The sequence below is a fragment of the Lipophrys pholis genome, assembly GCF_963383615.2.
Source record: "Lipophrys pholis genome assembly, chromosome: 21".
NCBI classification, from domain to species: Eukaryota; Metazoa; Chordata; class Actinopteri; order Blenniiformes; family Blenniidae; genus Lipophrys; species Lipophrys pholis.
Window position 1 is genome coordinate 20,081,121 of NC_137649.1, and position 16,124 is coordinate 20,097,244.

The following is a 16,124-nucleotide window of genomic DNA, read 5'->3' on the forward strand; positions in this document are numbered from 1 at the left end:
GTGTTGAGAGAGAAATGGCGGCTCTCCTTGTTCACAGTAACACATTCTTTGTGAAAACTCCAGCAAAGTACTTTTCTGTGACAGACTCGAGCGACTTTATTTGGTTGTTGACTTGAATATTTTAGAGATGATTTATTCAATCCCTTTTCATGGAGTTTTTCTTTTTTTTTTTTTTTACTCAATTTGATTAGTTTCCATGGAGACCTTAAACGTGACGTGGCTTTCCGCTTCGACCGGAAGTCACACTGTTAGCCTGTTTGTTGCTCCGCTGCAGCAGTGTCGTCCACACCGGGATATTTAAACCGAAGATTTAAAGTAAGAAAGTCTCCATGAGCTGAATTCTAGTAGACTTTAGTCCCAATTCTCAAGCTTTACGTGCGTGAATCTTTATGATAGACGCGTCAGTCAATGTGAGGGTAACCAGTTTGCTCGCTAGCTCACAAGCTAGCTCTACTAGCATTGCCAACAGACTCGATGTTAGAATTAAAAGGCAGATTGTTTCATAAATGTTCGGAAGTGGTTCATATTTCTTATTCTAAATCCGACACCCTTTTTGAGCTGTTAGTGCTATAAAAGTTTATTGTAGTGATGCAAACTGTTAAGTTGAATATTTGTGCTTAAAAAAAAAAGCTTGTGGACAGAAAATTTTAAATCTTCATGGCTTTCAAATACATCCTGTTGTGCATTAGAGTGACAGTCCAGCCGTTTTAGTGACGATGAAAGGACGATCAGAAACATTGGTGGACATCTGTGTCACTTTTGGTTTTGAATGTCTTAACTGGCACTTGTGCAGACTGCATGGAATGAACAGGAGTCACCACTTGTGCACTTTTTGCACACTCAGGAGTTATACTGTATTGAAAATCTATTTTAAAATGCCGTTCCACTCTTTCACAAGCGAGATGAGATTTCACTGATTGACGATTTCTGTGGTTAAATTAGTCCTCAGGCCAGTGGTGTTTAACTGAAACTCAAAACTCGCCAGAGCATCCCTGTATTACATGAACTGGAACCAATGAAATAGCTTTGTGATGTTCCAAAAGTAATGTTAACTTCAGGTAATACTGAGTAAACACGATGCAGAAATGCTTGAAACTTTTAAAGATGACTCAATACTCAATTAAAATCTGTCATTTGCCTCCACTGCAGAATGGTGACCGACGTGCAGCTGGCCATCTTTGCCAACATGCTGGGAGTGTCGTTGTTCCTGCTGGTTGTGCTGTACCATTACGTTGCTGTCAATAACCCCAAGAAGCAGGATTAGGTTTCCTCATCATGGCTGGAGAGGTGAGTGCACTTGGTTCAGTCTCAATTTAAGCAGCTTTTTGTGTGAAACGTACAGAGGCTGATGATAGTAATGATCGATCACTGAGCATTAAAAAAAAAAAGGAATTAAGAAGTCCAAGCATGAATCCAGATTTACCACCTTTTCACTCGTCATTTTTTCCCCTTCTCTCTACAGGTGACATGGGAAGCAAAGCCACCACCTTGGAAATAACAACATTCCCTTCAGTCCTCTTTCCAAGGGAAGAATGGCACTGTTTGCACAGTAATGTTTTCTAATAAAACTGTTTGAATTTCCCTTGCGTTGATGACTTCAGTTCGGTTTTAAGCTGCTCGATATGCATGCACACACTGAGTAACTCAAAATACAGTTTATTTCGAGGTTGAGACACAGTATGTCAGTCACAAGTTGATAATATTTTTTTCAGAAAACACCAAAATATGAAATCCTATATGGATATACAGTATCTAGATATGAAATGAAGGACTCGTTTCTTTCTCGTGCGCTGAAGGGCGAAACATTCCTACAGATCTGTGACAGGAAAAGTATATTCAATACAAAATCTACTGTCACCTCGCCATGAACCTTTTCATGGTTTCTTATGCGACGTCCACTCAACCCAAACAAATCATTGTTGCAAAAAGGAAACTTGCTGCAACTAGGTGTTAAATTTGTATCACACTTCTTAACATGGTGCAAAACCACTTCAGTAACAGGCCATATCAAGTCACAACACTCCTGTATTTTACTGCATTGATTTGACCATTCAAGGTCTTTAAAGATACTTTCAGTCTTCCAAGATTGGTGTATCTAGGAAAAAATAGTAATATGTTCCAATTCTGTTACACATGGACTTTTTCCACCCGATATTTAACATGATACATGTTACATAAGACATTTTCAAACAATACACAAGAACACATTTGGAATTACCACATTACACATTTGGTTCTACATCAAAAAAGTGATATGAAGGTGCTGTTGTGTGCTTCAGTCAGAAAAAAATACAAACACGGTCGGCCCTTTGTTGGAACTGTACAAGTGGCCGACTCAAATACTCAGCAGTGCATAACAGTATTGGTCAGAGTGCAGTTCTCATGTTTTCATGGACTGAAATGACATGAGAACACAAATGTAAGGGACAATTCTTGGTGCTGAAATGTTCACAGATATGCAAGTACTGATCTAAAATCGTCTGGAAAACCCGATTATGGGAAGTTAAAATCACTCCTCCACCCCTGCTGTGGTGGTAGTGTCATGGAGCAAGGCACTTGACCCTCAAGCAGCTCCAGTAAAAACTAAAGATATTGTTTGTGATGAGCAACTCCGCCTTCTGAGCGTGGAACAGGTGGGTACAAAACAAGGTCGGTCAGGAATAAATACAAATTCATTATATTGCACATTGTCGATTACTGTTGTCCCCAACTCATCCAATAGCTCTGAGTCGCAGAGAGCAGAGATCTACACTCCTGATCAAAAATCTTCGGACCAGCTACAAAATTACAAGATTTTGCATTTTGCACTGTTGGATCTTGAAAAAAAGTTACAAGTCGAGCTTCAAAATACAAAAAGAAGAAATGGGAGCGAGAGACAACTGCCTGCTCAGAATGTTTTTGTGTCTTTCTCTCTTTTCGCCTTTTTGTATTTTGAAGCTCGACTTGTAACTTTTTCAAAATCCAACAGTGCAAAATGCAAAATCTTGCAATTTTGCAACTGGTCTTAAGACTTTTGATCAGGAGGAGTATCGTCATCGAAGCCTGGTGCTCTGTGCAGTTCCTAAGCTTCTCCACACAGGGGCGGCGTCTCGCACAGGTGCAACGCTTCAGGCATCAGCGGAGCTTCTTCAACCTTCGAAAACAATCCAGTTTGAGTCACTCCATTCATCCGCGGCCTCTCGGTTCACACGCAATATTACGGTTTGACGGGCAGTCTGCTCTCACCTGTTGGAGTCGTTGATCCGTCTGTGGCGCCGCTTCTATGATGTGGCTTCCTTTAGACTGGAAAATCCCTTCCGCGCTCTTTTGTATGAGCGCTTTAGAGGACAGCTGGATGACACCCTCTCTCTCTGCAAAAGAGTATGTGAGGATAACTCTGGTGAAAGGAGAGTAAATGAGGCTTGGCGGGGTCGAAGCGGCTCCCATTCCAGAGCGCACGTGGAAAAACACACTCGGCGTGTTGAACAAATGCCACCGCCAGAGGCCAGTTTGAAGGTTAAGACACTTAATGATTCGCCGGCACTAATCAAGTCTAAAGAGTCTACAGCCACCGGCGACTTGAGGCACAGCGGGGCTTGGAGTTAAATGCTAATCTCAGTATGCCAACAGGCTAATGGCTTCTTTGGAGGATGCTGTGATCAGGTTCAATATTAATAAGACGAAATAAGACGCATTTTTACCTCTCTTGTGCGTTTGTGGAGTGTCGGTGGAGCCCATCCTACGGATGGGGATGCGGCTCATATGAGGCTGCAGCTCACACCTGGACAGACGGGTGACACCGTGAGTGCTCGTACCAGAGAGAAAGCCACGGACATTTATTTACAGAGTCACTGCGTTACAATGAAAGTGTGTAATATCGTCCTCGGTGGGTGTTGTCAGCGCTGCTCCTCAATTTAACTGGAAGAAGTGCTGGAAATGTTCGGACAAAAAGTCGGATTTCAGACTTATGAGGATGAAGAAAACATATTAGGCGTAAGGCCGATGTGTCAAACATGAGGCCTGCAACAGGCTCCAATGCGGACGATTGATAGATTTCAAAGAAAACACTTTTTTAAAATTCAGGAGTGCTCATCATTTTACTGAAACTGGTGCCTCCAGTCTAATGCCGTCACCAGACGGAGGCATCAAGATGTTCAAGACCAACACACGCACACACCAAAAAAAAAAGGTTGGACTTACTTGGTAAATTTGATGGAAGAAAGAATGTGTTCAAGCCCCGAGTCTTTAGCAGTCTGTGACAGATGGAGACATGACAGTGAGATGTTACCGGTTGTAGGATTCTGAATATGGAGCTTTCTGCGTCCGTGTCGGAGCGTCCAGGTGAGCTGACCTCTCTACAGGCCTCTGTGGGGTGATGGGTGACCGCCAGAGTCCGGCAGGCTCTCCCGACACGAGCGGGCCGCGCGGGAAAGGGCATTCTGGACCATCCGGCTGAACTGGCTTCCCCGGCCTGAAAGTTTGGGCAGCTGAGGCCTGTCAACCAGATGGAAGGAACATAAACACACTGTGCGGAGCACGAAGCATCAGGGAATTGAACCACTGCGATGCCTGCTGAAGGCTTATGCAACACAAACTGTCGATTAGGTTTAGTGGGAGGGGGTTGATTTTCGAGCGGGTCGCCTACACAGAAGAACAAAGACGCACACAAAGAGGCAAAAACAAACAAAAGAGAAGAGGACACACATAGTACTTGATTCACAAAGGGATAGATTTTATTCCAGAAAGGCGGTAAAAGACAGCAGCACATTCAGAAGACGCTTGTGAAGACGTGACAGAGACAAACAGTATAGGAGGTTATAGCACCACATTGAAGAAAACACAATTCTCGTAAGGAGCGCCGAGCAGAAACACCTACTGAGAATGTGGCTACGCATACAGTGTCGTTTCGTTTTTTTTTTTTCTTCCTTTTCAGATGAAGATGAGGTGGGGCATCAAGAACAAGAGACGTCAAAGTTCACAGTGAGAAAGCAGAGTAAAACTACAGTCCATCCCCTCCGAGTCGCAGCTCATAATGACGTCCGCCCGGGCTACATCAAAGTCATCATCACAGAGATGGAAAAGGAGCATTAGGTAAGACGTTTATGTCCCAGGAATGCAAAACAGCCACTTTAAAACCCTTTTCTTTTCCCAGAATTTAACTCTTTAACGTCCCGGCGTTTAGGATGATACGAGTTTTATTATGTTAAAAAAAAAAAAAAGGCCATAAAAGTCCTAAATATGCCCCTTCAAACAATAAGAAACCGTGAGCGAGCTCAGAGTGAGCAGAATTATTTTGAAAGTACAACGAAGCAAGGCACAGCATGACTACACGGCACTGGGACACACAGGAGCTACAGCGAGGCGGCGTCACACGCCCGGTTCACAATCTGCTCTGTTAGCTGCTCGTGAAGCATTTGGAAGGCCGCTGACCCGCTGGAAGCGGCTGCTCCTAAAGACAGGCGCCATCGCGAAGGACGGGATCACAGCTGTAGTTCCATGAGGTTTACGTATAAAACCGAGACGACGTGGCGACGACCACAGAGTGCGTTAACCGTCTACAGCCTGACACAGGAAACATTTATCCGCCTCAATAAATAATCATCATTTACTTCACCAAATAGATGAAACATACATCTGAATAAATAATAAAAAAAAAAAAAAATCTTTTATTTACATTAAAACTACAAGGAAATTAGGAGCGTAAGCCAAACAAATTCGTGTGATATTGCTTGTTGGCAAACGGCTCAATAATAGAAGCTTCCAGAGCAGCTCGATATATAGTTTTGGTCCACGTGAGGTTTCTGGCAGTAAGCTACTCCGTCACTGGTCACCACACGATGAAGTTCACAGCCTGCTGTTGGAATGACACAGGGCTTCATAGACATTATAGACTAATTCACCAACTTGCACACAGATGTTAAATGTACATCTTGAAGTGAGTTTCTAAATTAAACAGTGAGTTTGTTTTCATGGAGAGGAAGGCCGCAGACACTGAAAACAAAACTTTATTTATTTTTTTTTTTTTAAATGGCTCGCAAGGTGGAACTTTTTTTGAAAAGGCCCCGAGTCCATCTCCGTGGAAAAAAGGGGAAATTGCAACTTTTTGCAAAAAAAACTTCTTCGACTCCATCTCCCTGTAGATGGCGGAAAACAGCCGCATCTCAAAAAAATGTGATTATCTTGAAAAAGTTCAATATGTTTTGTAAAGTTATTTCAGAAAGTGAAACCCATATATTATATAGAATCTTTACACATAGATTGAAATGGGTGATTATGGCTTACAGATAATGAAAACTCAAAATTGATGCAGTGTTTCATGCAAAAGGAGGCCCAACCCAAGTATTGAGTGCATGAAAATGTTAAATACTTTTCAAAAGCCTGCCATTTGTGCTTAAAACATTAAAAAAAAATTTTTTTTAACTGATCTTATGTGATATTTAAATTTTCTGAGACACTGAATTTTAGGTTTTCATTCTCTGAAAGCCATAATCGACAAGAAATAAAAGCTTGAAATATTTCTCTCTATGTGTAATGAATCAATAGAAAATAGCAGTTTCACTTTCTGAAATGACTGACAAAAAATATTGAACTTTTTAAAGATATTCTAATTGTTTGAGATGCACCTGTAGTTGTGGATGGACAATAAAAACAATGGCGGCCTCCAGAGTGTCGTGACCACCCGTCCATATTCTCCTGGGACGTGGTACTTTTATAGTTGAGAGACGCGGTAATAGTAATCCAACTTCATCGTCTGTCCATACGAATGTCAGTGTACTCACCACTGCTAATGTTTATGGTGTATTGACTCAAAATGGCGGGGAAGGTTTTTGGTCAGGCTGTGATTCATAAGGATTTACAGAGAAACAAGTGGAAAACAACACTGTGGAGTAATTCCACAAGACACCCATTAAATAATCTAACAGAAATGAGCAGTCTAACATGGTTAACATAAAAGTGCATCTTTAGCGCAGTAGGCGATTGTGAACAAAAACCGTATTGGTCAGAATATTGGACAAATAATGGGTCGTCTTTTTTTTAGTCAGGGTTTATCATTCATCTCATTCAAGTTTTGCATCACATCGCTGTGGATTGTGGCGAGGGTATCTTTCAAAAATGTTATTAGTGGCTCTTTTAGTTCCTGCAACCTGTTAAAAAGGTTCATATTTTAAAAAAAAAGAAGAGTTTTTAAGGTTGTCTTGTATTTGGACCAATACGTTATATTAAAGCCTCGACAGAAACATTGAGAAAACGAGGACATCTAATAAATAATGTTCTAGAGATCAGCACAGTTATAGTGATTACATGTTGTCGTCGCTTATTCACTTACATACAGTCTGAGAAAGAAGCGTGTTGTAGAAATAAGCCGGATTATATTATTTTCAACGTGAAGGCAGCCGGTTATTGTTTAGCATATGTTCTGCAAGTCCCAGAGGGACGGCGCAGGCCGCGTCTTCACTGGACTAACACATTCAAACTTCTACTGGGTCAACTCGGTTTAGTCAAGAATATCCACAAAAACAACGTGACGACCAGGACTCGATTCAAGGTTGGTGGAAAGACGGATTCATCTTCTTAATGCGTCAACCATTGAGGAGTTTTGAGAAACACTCGTGTAACGTTTCTCCTTCAGGTTCGAAAACTGTTAACACGTGTAGTTTCTTGGACTCGTGTATGAAAACGTTCCAGGAAAAGTTAGAAGAGCCAGCACCACTGATGGTTTAGACACACACACACGCACACACACACACACACGCACACACACACACACACGCACACACACGCACACACGTTTTTGGACCTAGTTTCAATAAAGACAGTCTGCTGATGTAGTTTAACACACCTTTTTGTTATAGATATTTAGTCCGTTCACACACACACGCACGCACACTCAGTCCGGGGTGGGCCCAGCAGGGGTGCTGCTGGCCGGCGGGAGGCTCTGGAGGAGCAGGGGGCTCAGTTTGGAGAGCAGCGCGGGGCGGGGCAGAGCCTGCAGGGAGGGGAGCAAGGTGGAGAGGCTCGGAGGCTGGAGGGAGTACAGACCTGTCATACTGACGGAGGCCGGGAGGGGGCAGGAGCCCGCCGCGCACACTGAGGAAGACGAGGAGGAAGAGGAGGAAGGGGGTGAGGGTGGGGGGCGGGCGGTTGAGTGGCTGTTGCCGGGAGACCGCAGGACGGAGCGGTGGTGAGGGGGGCGTCTCTTCTCCTGAGGCTTAGTGTCTACAGAGAGGGAGACACACACCTGCTCAGAGACGTGCGGGGACCGTGCGCGCACACACAGAACAAGATGGCGGCTGGAACTCTTTGGGTTGATGGGCATGCAGGAAAACTCACGGCTTACATGCCAAAGATGGGAGTAAAAACACGTTTCCACCAGAAGCGCCACGAAGCGGCTCTGATCCACCTCCGAAGTGACTCAGCGCTTCACGGCAAGTGATAACGGCCATATAAAGCTTGAAACAGGAAGTTCCAGAGTAACTTTGTGAATGGAGCGTTACGTCAAACCTGATGACGGACAGGCAAGACAATCAGAGGCACAAAAAGTCAGAAATCAAGGGATGTTGATCATCTGACGCGTCGCTTCTGAAAGCACGGTGGAACCAAAACCACATTGCAACTCTACAGAGCTGCTTCTGGTGGAAAACCAGGGGGAATCTGGCATGACGACAAACACTTTGGACCAGTGTGTTTTCAACCAAAGAATCTCAGTACATCTCAAGAGGAGGCGAGGCATGCGGTGCAAGAGGCAAATGACCGGGTCATGCAGGAGTCATGCAGATGTCACAGCTTGAAACGCTTGATCATGTCAAAAAAAGGAGAGAAACAGTTCAAAACAGTATCAAGGGAAACTTGAAGATGACAGTCAGACACATCCGCTATATAAAAGCTCAACAATAGAGACACCGAATGAGTTGCAAGATGAAGAGGACAGAAAACCGCCACCCAGGAAGAGGCGATACAAACTGTCAGCCGGCAAACGGAGAGATCAACTTACCCCTGACTGGCCCGAGTGTCTTGTTGCCTCCCCGGCCGCCGCTATGCGTGCCGTTGTGCTGTGCGTGAGCTCGCGATGGAGGGCAGCCAAAGGTGAAGCTCGGGGAGTTGTGCATCTTCGGGGAGGGCGTCTGGCTGCTGCTGCTGTGGCTGTTGCAGCGAACGCGGCTGAGGGTGTTCTCCGACGCCGATCCGGACATGCAGCTGCTTTGGAAATCGAGAACGCAGAAACATCGCCGTCATTTTTTTTTTGGTAGGAAGCTGAGGGGGCATGGGACTGCGTGGCCTCGTGGAGACACTCACGTGTTGAAGCTCTTTGGCGGCGACACCCGGCTGCCGCCGTGGTGTATCCTCGGGGGGGCGTGGACGTGCGCGTTCAGGCCTTTGGTGTTGCGGACATGCTTGAGGATCCACGCTCGGAGATTGGTCAGGCAGGTGTGCTCGGACAGCACCAGCCGCGGCCAGGGGTTACATTCCGCCATGTCCAGGGCGGACACGGCCACAGCACGTCCCACCTGATACACAACAACTCGCTTGAAAACTCACATCAAATTCGGCGACTTGTAACTTCAGAAACTTTTTCGTCTACCTGTTCAAATATTTCTGGAGTGTATTTTGGAGGGAAGGAGGAGGGTGGAGGTGGTGTCGCTCGTCCGTTGTCATGGCAGGCGGGCGGGATCGTGTTCATAGTTTTTCCGGTGTTGTAGTTGCACTCTAAAGTGTAGCTGGTGAATCAGAATATTAACATCAATATATTGTGATGAACTGAGAGGGAGGAACGTAAAAGCCGCAATGCAGAATAGCTTGGATCTACAAAATGTACATTTACTCCTCAGAACAAATAAAATGTCAGTAAAATACACTCCTCTTGATTCTTTCCAACTGTTTTGATGAAGATTCAGTAATATCTGACCTGTGGAGCAGCCCTATTGCCTTGTGGATGGCAACCCGACCGCTGCCTTCTTTAGACTGACCGTCTCGTTTGTCTCGAGCGTACATGTTTTTCTCAGAGAAGTTACAGCCCAGAAAGTCAAAGTGAGCCGAATTCACAGCAATAAGCTTTGGATACAGCATGTTCTCCACCTGAAAACACAAGAGGAGGAAGAAGAAGGGAAAAAAATATATAAGATGCTGTACCTTCCTTAAACATATGTATACATGTCGTACATATATTTCCAAAATGTAGCTCACTAAAGAATGAAAATGTAAAGTTACTGACCTGCTGGCTCTCCTCTGGAAGGCTATTCCCATACATGAAGCATCCACGTTTGGAGGCGTGGCCGTGCAAGTCCACATAATAAGCCACGCCCCCCTCATGGGGTGGCACTGGCTCCTGTTCCTCCTCCTGTGGCGGGACTTCTACGTCCTCAGGTGTTTCGGTCTCGGCGGGACCCGACGATATGCTGTTCTGGTTTCCTTTCTCCGTCTCCGTGGTGACCCAGCCGTTCTCCTCCATGACCATGGGGACTTCGGGCGGCGCGGGATTTGCGTCCTTCTCCGCATTACGTTGGTTCAAGCTGACTTCCAGGGCGGTGAGCGGAGGAGTCTGGTGCTGGTTCGTGGGTTTGACGTTGAGCGGGGTGGACTGCGTGTGCGCGTGAGCGGGGCTGTTGCCGCGAGTGCTCGACTGTGGCTTGCGCACGCGGTTGTGGGTGTGGTGGTAGAGCAAAAGGGATTTGGCTGCATAAATGGAGGGGTGCAGCTCCGGGCTGGGGTTCAAGTATTGCCTGTTCAGGTTCACGCCTCGGGAGTCGGTTCTTTATAAAAAAAAAAAAAGAAGAAGGAGAAAAGGTTACTGTATTTTAAAACGGATATTGTGCACTTGTTTTCTTCCTCGAGGAAAGATCCATAGAGCTTTGACAATCAAACACACAGAATAAGAACTGACATTATTTATTCATTCCAGTGGTGCCCGGCATTAAAAGGGTCAGCATGCGCCACCTGACCTGGTTGTGAATGTGGTATGAATTCTGGAGGTGTAGCTTAAGAGCAATAAAATATTCAAGTGCAAATTATGCACACTCGCTGGGTTACAGCCGGAACTTTGTAGCAAGGATTTGATGTTTTGTATAAAAGGCTCACAGCTAATATAGTGCTAATGTACCATAATTGAGGCAAGAATGTAAAAAAAAAAAAAAAAAAAAAGATTTTCCCACATTAAACTTTTGAGGAAACGTCACAAAGGAGTCAGTTACTGACCTATAAGCACTTGTTGGCTTCTTACATGGCTATTAAATGTAATATATTGTATTTATATGTATTAAAAAAAAGAGCAAATTAGCTATAAAACAAAGCAAAACTGGCCCACACGCTGCATTTATTTTTATCATGTACACATTTGTGGTGTATTTTATGTCGATTTCTCAAACCTGTACAGCCGCTCCACTGGAAAATCTGTGTCACCTTTCGGCCTTAAATGATTGATGATATATACTGTTGTGCTGCATTGATCTCTCATTGTTTCCACAAAGCTGTTTAAGCTTTGGAAGAACACATGAATCACATGATATCCTCCAGATCAACACCACTTGCAAAGTCCACCCCCAAAATCAACATACGGTTGTTTAAGCATCTCTTATTATCTCATAACCCTAACCCTTACCATTTAATCTACTCCCACCATAGATTCAAAATAAATTTACATTTGTCATAATACAGATTTCAGCATCACTCGTGCAAAACCAGTTTTACTATCCCTAAAATAATGCCGTGTGTGATTTCCTCACCTGTAGTGCCCACGGACAACTCCGTCTGGGTTGAGCATGGGAATGAGCTTGAACACGAACAAGTTGCGCAGCGCGTGTGCCCGCGGGTCGTCTCTTCGGAGGATGAAGTTCAGGAAACCGTTGAACACAAAGGACGAGGGAGTCTCCCCGGGGTGCACCCGGCTGCTGAGAAAAAACACCTGAGAAAACAAACACACACACACACACACACAGACGCATATGGCAAGAGTCAGCCTCAGTGATTTTTATTTATTGTATGGTGAGTGAACAGCAGCAGAGTCTTTTCTATCATCAGACAGTCTTGGTTTCTGTATGGAGCGTTACCCTTTTGCCAGGGAAGCGGTGTGGTCTGGGAGTGTTGGCGTCAGGAAACAGCTTAGGCAGACGCGGTTCCCTCTCATCATGCATCCCGCTGCAGTTTGTCACAGTGAGCAGGTCCACCCTGTTACCATCCAGAGAGTTGCACAGCAGTTCTCTGTGGTAGTACACAGTGCCTGGCGCACTGGGACACGGGGAAGAGACAAGGGAGGAAGTGAAACAGCCAGCGCGTGTACTTTCACGAGCCGAACACAAGATAAGGTGAGGTATGAGGACGTCAGCCGTTACCTGCTCAGACTGAGCTGAGCTGCGTTGGGGTAACGCTCATCCAGCTGCTGCAGCATCTCCTGGCACTCGCTGTAAGAGAACGGGTAGCAGAAGGAGAAGTAGGTGGTGGCTCCTCGCACCTCCAGCAGCCGGTGGGAGAATGACAGAATGAACTGGTTATCTACGATCTGCAAAGCAAGAGAAGAGAAGAGACACGTTGTTTTTTTGCGAACGATAATAATAGCTCATCTGGCAGCGCTCTGCTTCACAACACTTTGATGCAAACATCCTCCTCCCCTCCCCCGACAGGCTCATCTCTACCTCGGATGTGGGTCTGTCCCGAATCCTTTCCCACCGGTTTTTGCCAGGTAGAGTACGTACGAGAGGGGCCATGCCCTGACTGTACAGCTTCCTCTGGTTGTTCATGTTCATCACGTTGATCTTCAGTAACTTTCCCGGTGCCGCCCCCCGCACGCTGAAGAAAAACCACGATCTGGGGAGCAAAAGCATGGGTAAAAAAAACCCCAACAATGATGTATTTGTTCTGTTTTCAAGCATATAGCGTCACAAAATCGGAGGCTTCTGCTACCTGTTTCCATTCTCGAACTCCGTGCCGGCGCAGTCCGGCTGCGTCCACACGTTGAACTCATAGTCAGGGGTGAGGCTTGAGCCCGAGGGGGAGCTGCCACTAGAGGCTGTGTCTGACGTAGGGCTGGAGTTGCCCTTGTCCACCTTCTCCACACGTGCCAGGTTCCCAGAGTCAAACTTGGAACTAAACACAATGTTGCCAAAGCGAGCCTCCATCGCACTCTGGCCTCTTTCACTCACTTTTTTCCCCCAGAAAAATCTGAAGAAATAAAAACAAAACAAGATAATATTTTCTCTGAGAACAGATACAGACAAGAGGACCACGATGGTGATGTGGGTTAGTACGGCCGCACGACATATTGCAAATGTATCATCATCACAATGTCAAGCGTTGCAATGCAAAGACTAAACTGCAATAAATGTCTTGTTTACATACCGCAAAAAAATATGGCCAATCAGATGGAGCACTGCTCTATTAGATTGTGTCGACAATTAGTCGTATATCACTTCAATTATTCATGACATTACATGGCTGGTAGAAAAAGGCCAAACATCAGAATCACAAAAAGAAAAAGAAAAAATGATTAAAAACACCAGCTCGCTTCTGAAAAGTTCCTCGTGGGAATTTTACGTGCCTGCCTCTCATCCTCAACGGTCTTAGCTCTGCTCCTGTACGTCAGCTACAGCGTCTCCGTGGCAACAGACGCTGAGCTCGTTTATTCCCATTTCTGCTATTTATTTTTTTTGATGTACGTATTCTGGAACGGTCGGCCCGAATCGTCAACAAAAGTCATAGCGATCTATTTCCAAACTTTCTGCACCGCTGCAGGAAAAAAATTGGCAGAAAATGAAAGTTCAAAATTTCATATTTCACAATTTGTCTTTGTTGTGGCACCAAGTATAAAATTAAATGGATAGTAATCTTCACGCCTCGCCTCTTAAAGAGGCAGGTACAAGAAAAATAATAATAAAATTAAATGGCCACCATAAAGATTACTATCCTCGGTGGCACCTAGGATAGTAATCTTAATGGCAGAAAAAAAATATTGCCACTGAGGCAGGAACAAGGAAAACTAAAACTAAAACAAATGCAGTTCAGAAGCTTCTGGTTAAATCAGTGTCAACAAAGACAAAAAGTCCAGTGGAAACTTTTCTGACTGGTTTGCATTTTTCCATGTGCTCTAAAGTATGAATGCAGGTATTTTCCTATGAGCTCTGAGTTCCCTCCAACAGATCAAAAACATTTTCAGGGTTAATTGGTGATTTTAAATTAAATGTGTGGTTGTCTGTTGCTCAGTGTTTTCCCCCCAGGATGGACTGGTTTAAATTGGATTAAATGGTATAGATCGGGGGCGCCAAAGACATTTAAGTTCAGCGGACACATGCAGCCCAATTTCATTTTGAGTGGCCTAGACTGGTAAAATTGTGCCATAATAATCTTTAAATTTAGGGTTTTAAGTTTTTCTTTGTTGTGTTAAAAAAAAAAAAAACTAAATCACAAAATCAAACAATCCTATTAAATGCTACGATTTCAAAATAAAGACAATTTTAATGATACTTTCTGGTGCAAAATACAGTGAAATGTCTAAGTAGCTTCGATGAAGCTGTCGCATCATGCATGTTTTTACAAACTCACCCTGACCGCATGACTTTGATGGCAATGAGATAGCTATCGTTCATGGCAGCATCACTGATATGTGAGCTCTGGTCTCCGTGTTGTGTTGTATCCACTATTTTTAAGAAATGTCTAACAAATTACATGTTTTCTTTGACATTTAAAAAAAAGAAAATTGGTGGGTTTGGCAGGCCGGATTAGACGGGTCTTGGCCCACATGCCTTATCTTTTGACGCCCCTGGTATAGAAGCTAGATGGATGGATAAATGCCAAAAAGCAAATAGGATGCAACAAATTCAATCTGTGCCATCATGTAAAGCTTCAATAACACACGACTTTGACTGATTTATGCTGCATGAATATCCGTTAAAAACACATCAAATCATCAGTCTGATATGTCAATGAAACTCAATAAGTCATTGCTAAATTTGCTCAGCTTGTAATGGGAGATAAAAAGTATAGAAGAACTGATCATTAAAACGTCTTGACCCGATTACACGCAGGTCAATAAACAGCAGCGACACCCAGCGGTCGTCCCGCAAACTACAGCAAACGCTCAACATATGACATTTTCAATGATTACAAATCCGTTTCTCCAACGTTAAAGCTTCGTTACCTCTGTGTGTTTGGAGGGGGAGTATTTTATGGAGGATGTGAGAGTCTGTCGGTCCAGTACGATGAAATAACGTCCCTGTTGTTTGGTTTCTAGTCAGAAGCGGAGCCACAACAACAACAGCTGACCGACAAATGGAGTAAAAAGGGGGAGTGGAGTAAAAAGCTGCAAGCCTCACACTCGGCTTAGGATGAATATTCCGCTATACGTCGATAAACCGAGCTGATATTCACTGATTTTCAACTGAAATCCACCAGTTTTTCTGTCCAATGTCACAGCGATAATAATAATATTGCACACAGCTAATGTACCGAGGCTAACAGCGTAGCAAGCAAACATGCTCGAAACGGACAGTCCTTCAGACAAAAGCCCCGTGCCTCCTCGCACGACACCATCACCACAAATAACCGGCCCCAGTGTCCTCGCCAGGCTGAAGAAAGCACCAGTCTTACCCCGCTGTTTTCAGTCGAGGTCCATTTTTGTTTCCATCGTCCTTCTCAACCCTCTGCGTGCTGCGTTCACGGACCTCCGGAAAAATGGACGTCCCATCACCAGGCAGCTCGACGTCTCGCGCTGTTATTATTTCTGAGTTGTGCTCATAAAATTAATTGTTATACGTCTGTCATTACTTGCTTGTTATTTTCAAGCGAAATTCATAAATTTGTATCCAGTTTTGTTGCGATGATGCAATTTCTACTTATGGTGGGTGGGCCCTGCAAAATACAGCACACCAAAAAAAAAAAATAAATATTGGAATATTGAGGGGGGGGGGGGGGGGGGGGGGGGGGGGATCATATTTTAGATCACTGTCTGTCTCTGGAATCTGTTTCTACACCCCTTATATCAGAGGTGTCAAACATAAGGCCCGTGGGCCAAAACCGACCGGCAAGAGACTCGAATCCGGCTCGCCAAAACCACCAAGCAAAATGTCAAAATTTCAAAGAAAACATTGATTTGATAAAAACAAACATAAAATATCTATTATGTTCTCTTGAAAATGATCAGTAGCCTGAAAGCCATGTTGTCA

The 16,124-nt window shown here is 44.4% G+C and overlaps 2 protein-coding genes across 8 annotated transcripts; one reads left to right on the plus strand and one right to left on the minus strand.

Moving 5' to 3' along the window:
* Positions 1-309: 309 nt before the first annotated feature.
* Positions 310-1,581, plus strand: ost4 (oligosaccharyltransferase complex subunit 4 (non-catalytic)). Its single transcript, XM_080491376.1, has 3 exons — positions 310-315; positions 1,150-1,287; positions 1,463-1,581. The coding sequence occupies exon 2, from the start codon at positions 1,151-1,153 to the stop codon at positions 1,262-1,264; it is 114 nt and encodes a 37-aa protein (XP_080347502.1). The 5' UTR covers positions 310-315; position 1,150; the 3' UTR covers positions 1,265-1,287; positions 1,463-1,581.
* Positions 1,582-1,637: 56 nt separating this feature from the next.
* agbl5 (AGBL carboxypeptidase 5) lies at positions 1,638-15,607 on the minus strand. 7 transcript variants are annotated; one of them, XR_013936460.1, is made up of 17 exons: positions 15,550-15,605; positions 12,871-13,128; positions 12,603-12,774; positions 12,303-12,469; positions 12,021-12,198; positions 11,697-11,875; positions 10,190-10,727; positions 9,884-10,053; positions 9,560-9,695; positions 9,274-9,485; positions 8,972-9,174; positions 4,331-4,473; positions 4,180-4,232; positions 3,681-3,760; positions 3,226-3,350; positions 2,997-3,133; positions 1,642-2,807 (listed from the first exon to the last, which is right to left on the minus strand). XR_013936460.1 is itself a non-coding variant. In XM_080491378.1 (17 exons), the coding sequence occupies exons 2-17, from the start codon at positions 13,083-13,085 to the stop codon at positions 3,062-3,064; spliced, it is 2,820 nt and encodes a 939-aa protein (XP_080347504.1). In that variant the 5' UTR covers positions 13,086-13,128; positions 15,550-15,607; the 3' UTR covers positions 1,642-3,061. The 7 variants fall into 7 exon arrangements, 4 of the variants coding, with proteins under 4 accessions (XP_080347506.1, XP_080347504.1, XP_080347503.1 ...); XR_013936461.1 differs by having other exon boundaries at positions 8,972-9,177; XR_013936462.1 differs by having other exon boundaries at positions 1,642-2,840; positions 2,951-3,133; positions 8,972-9,177.
* Positions 15,608-16,124: the final 517 nt, after the last annotated feature.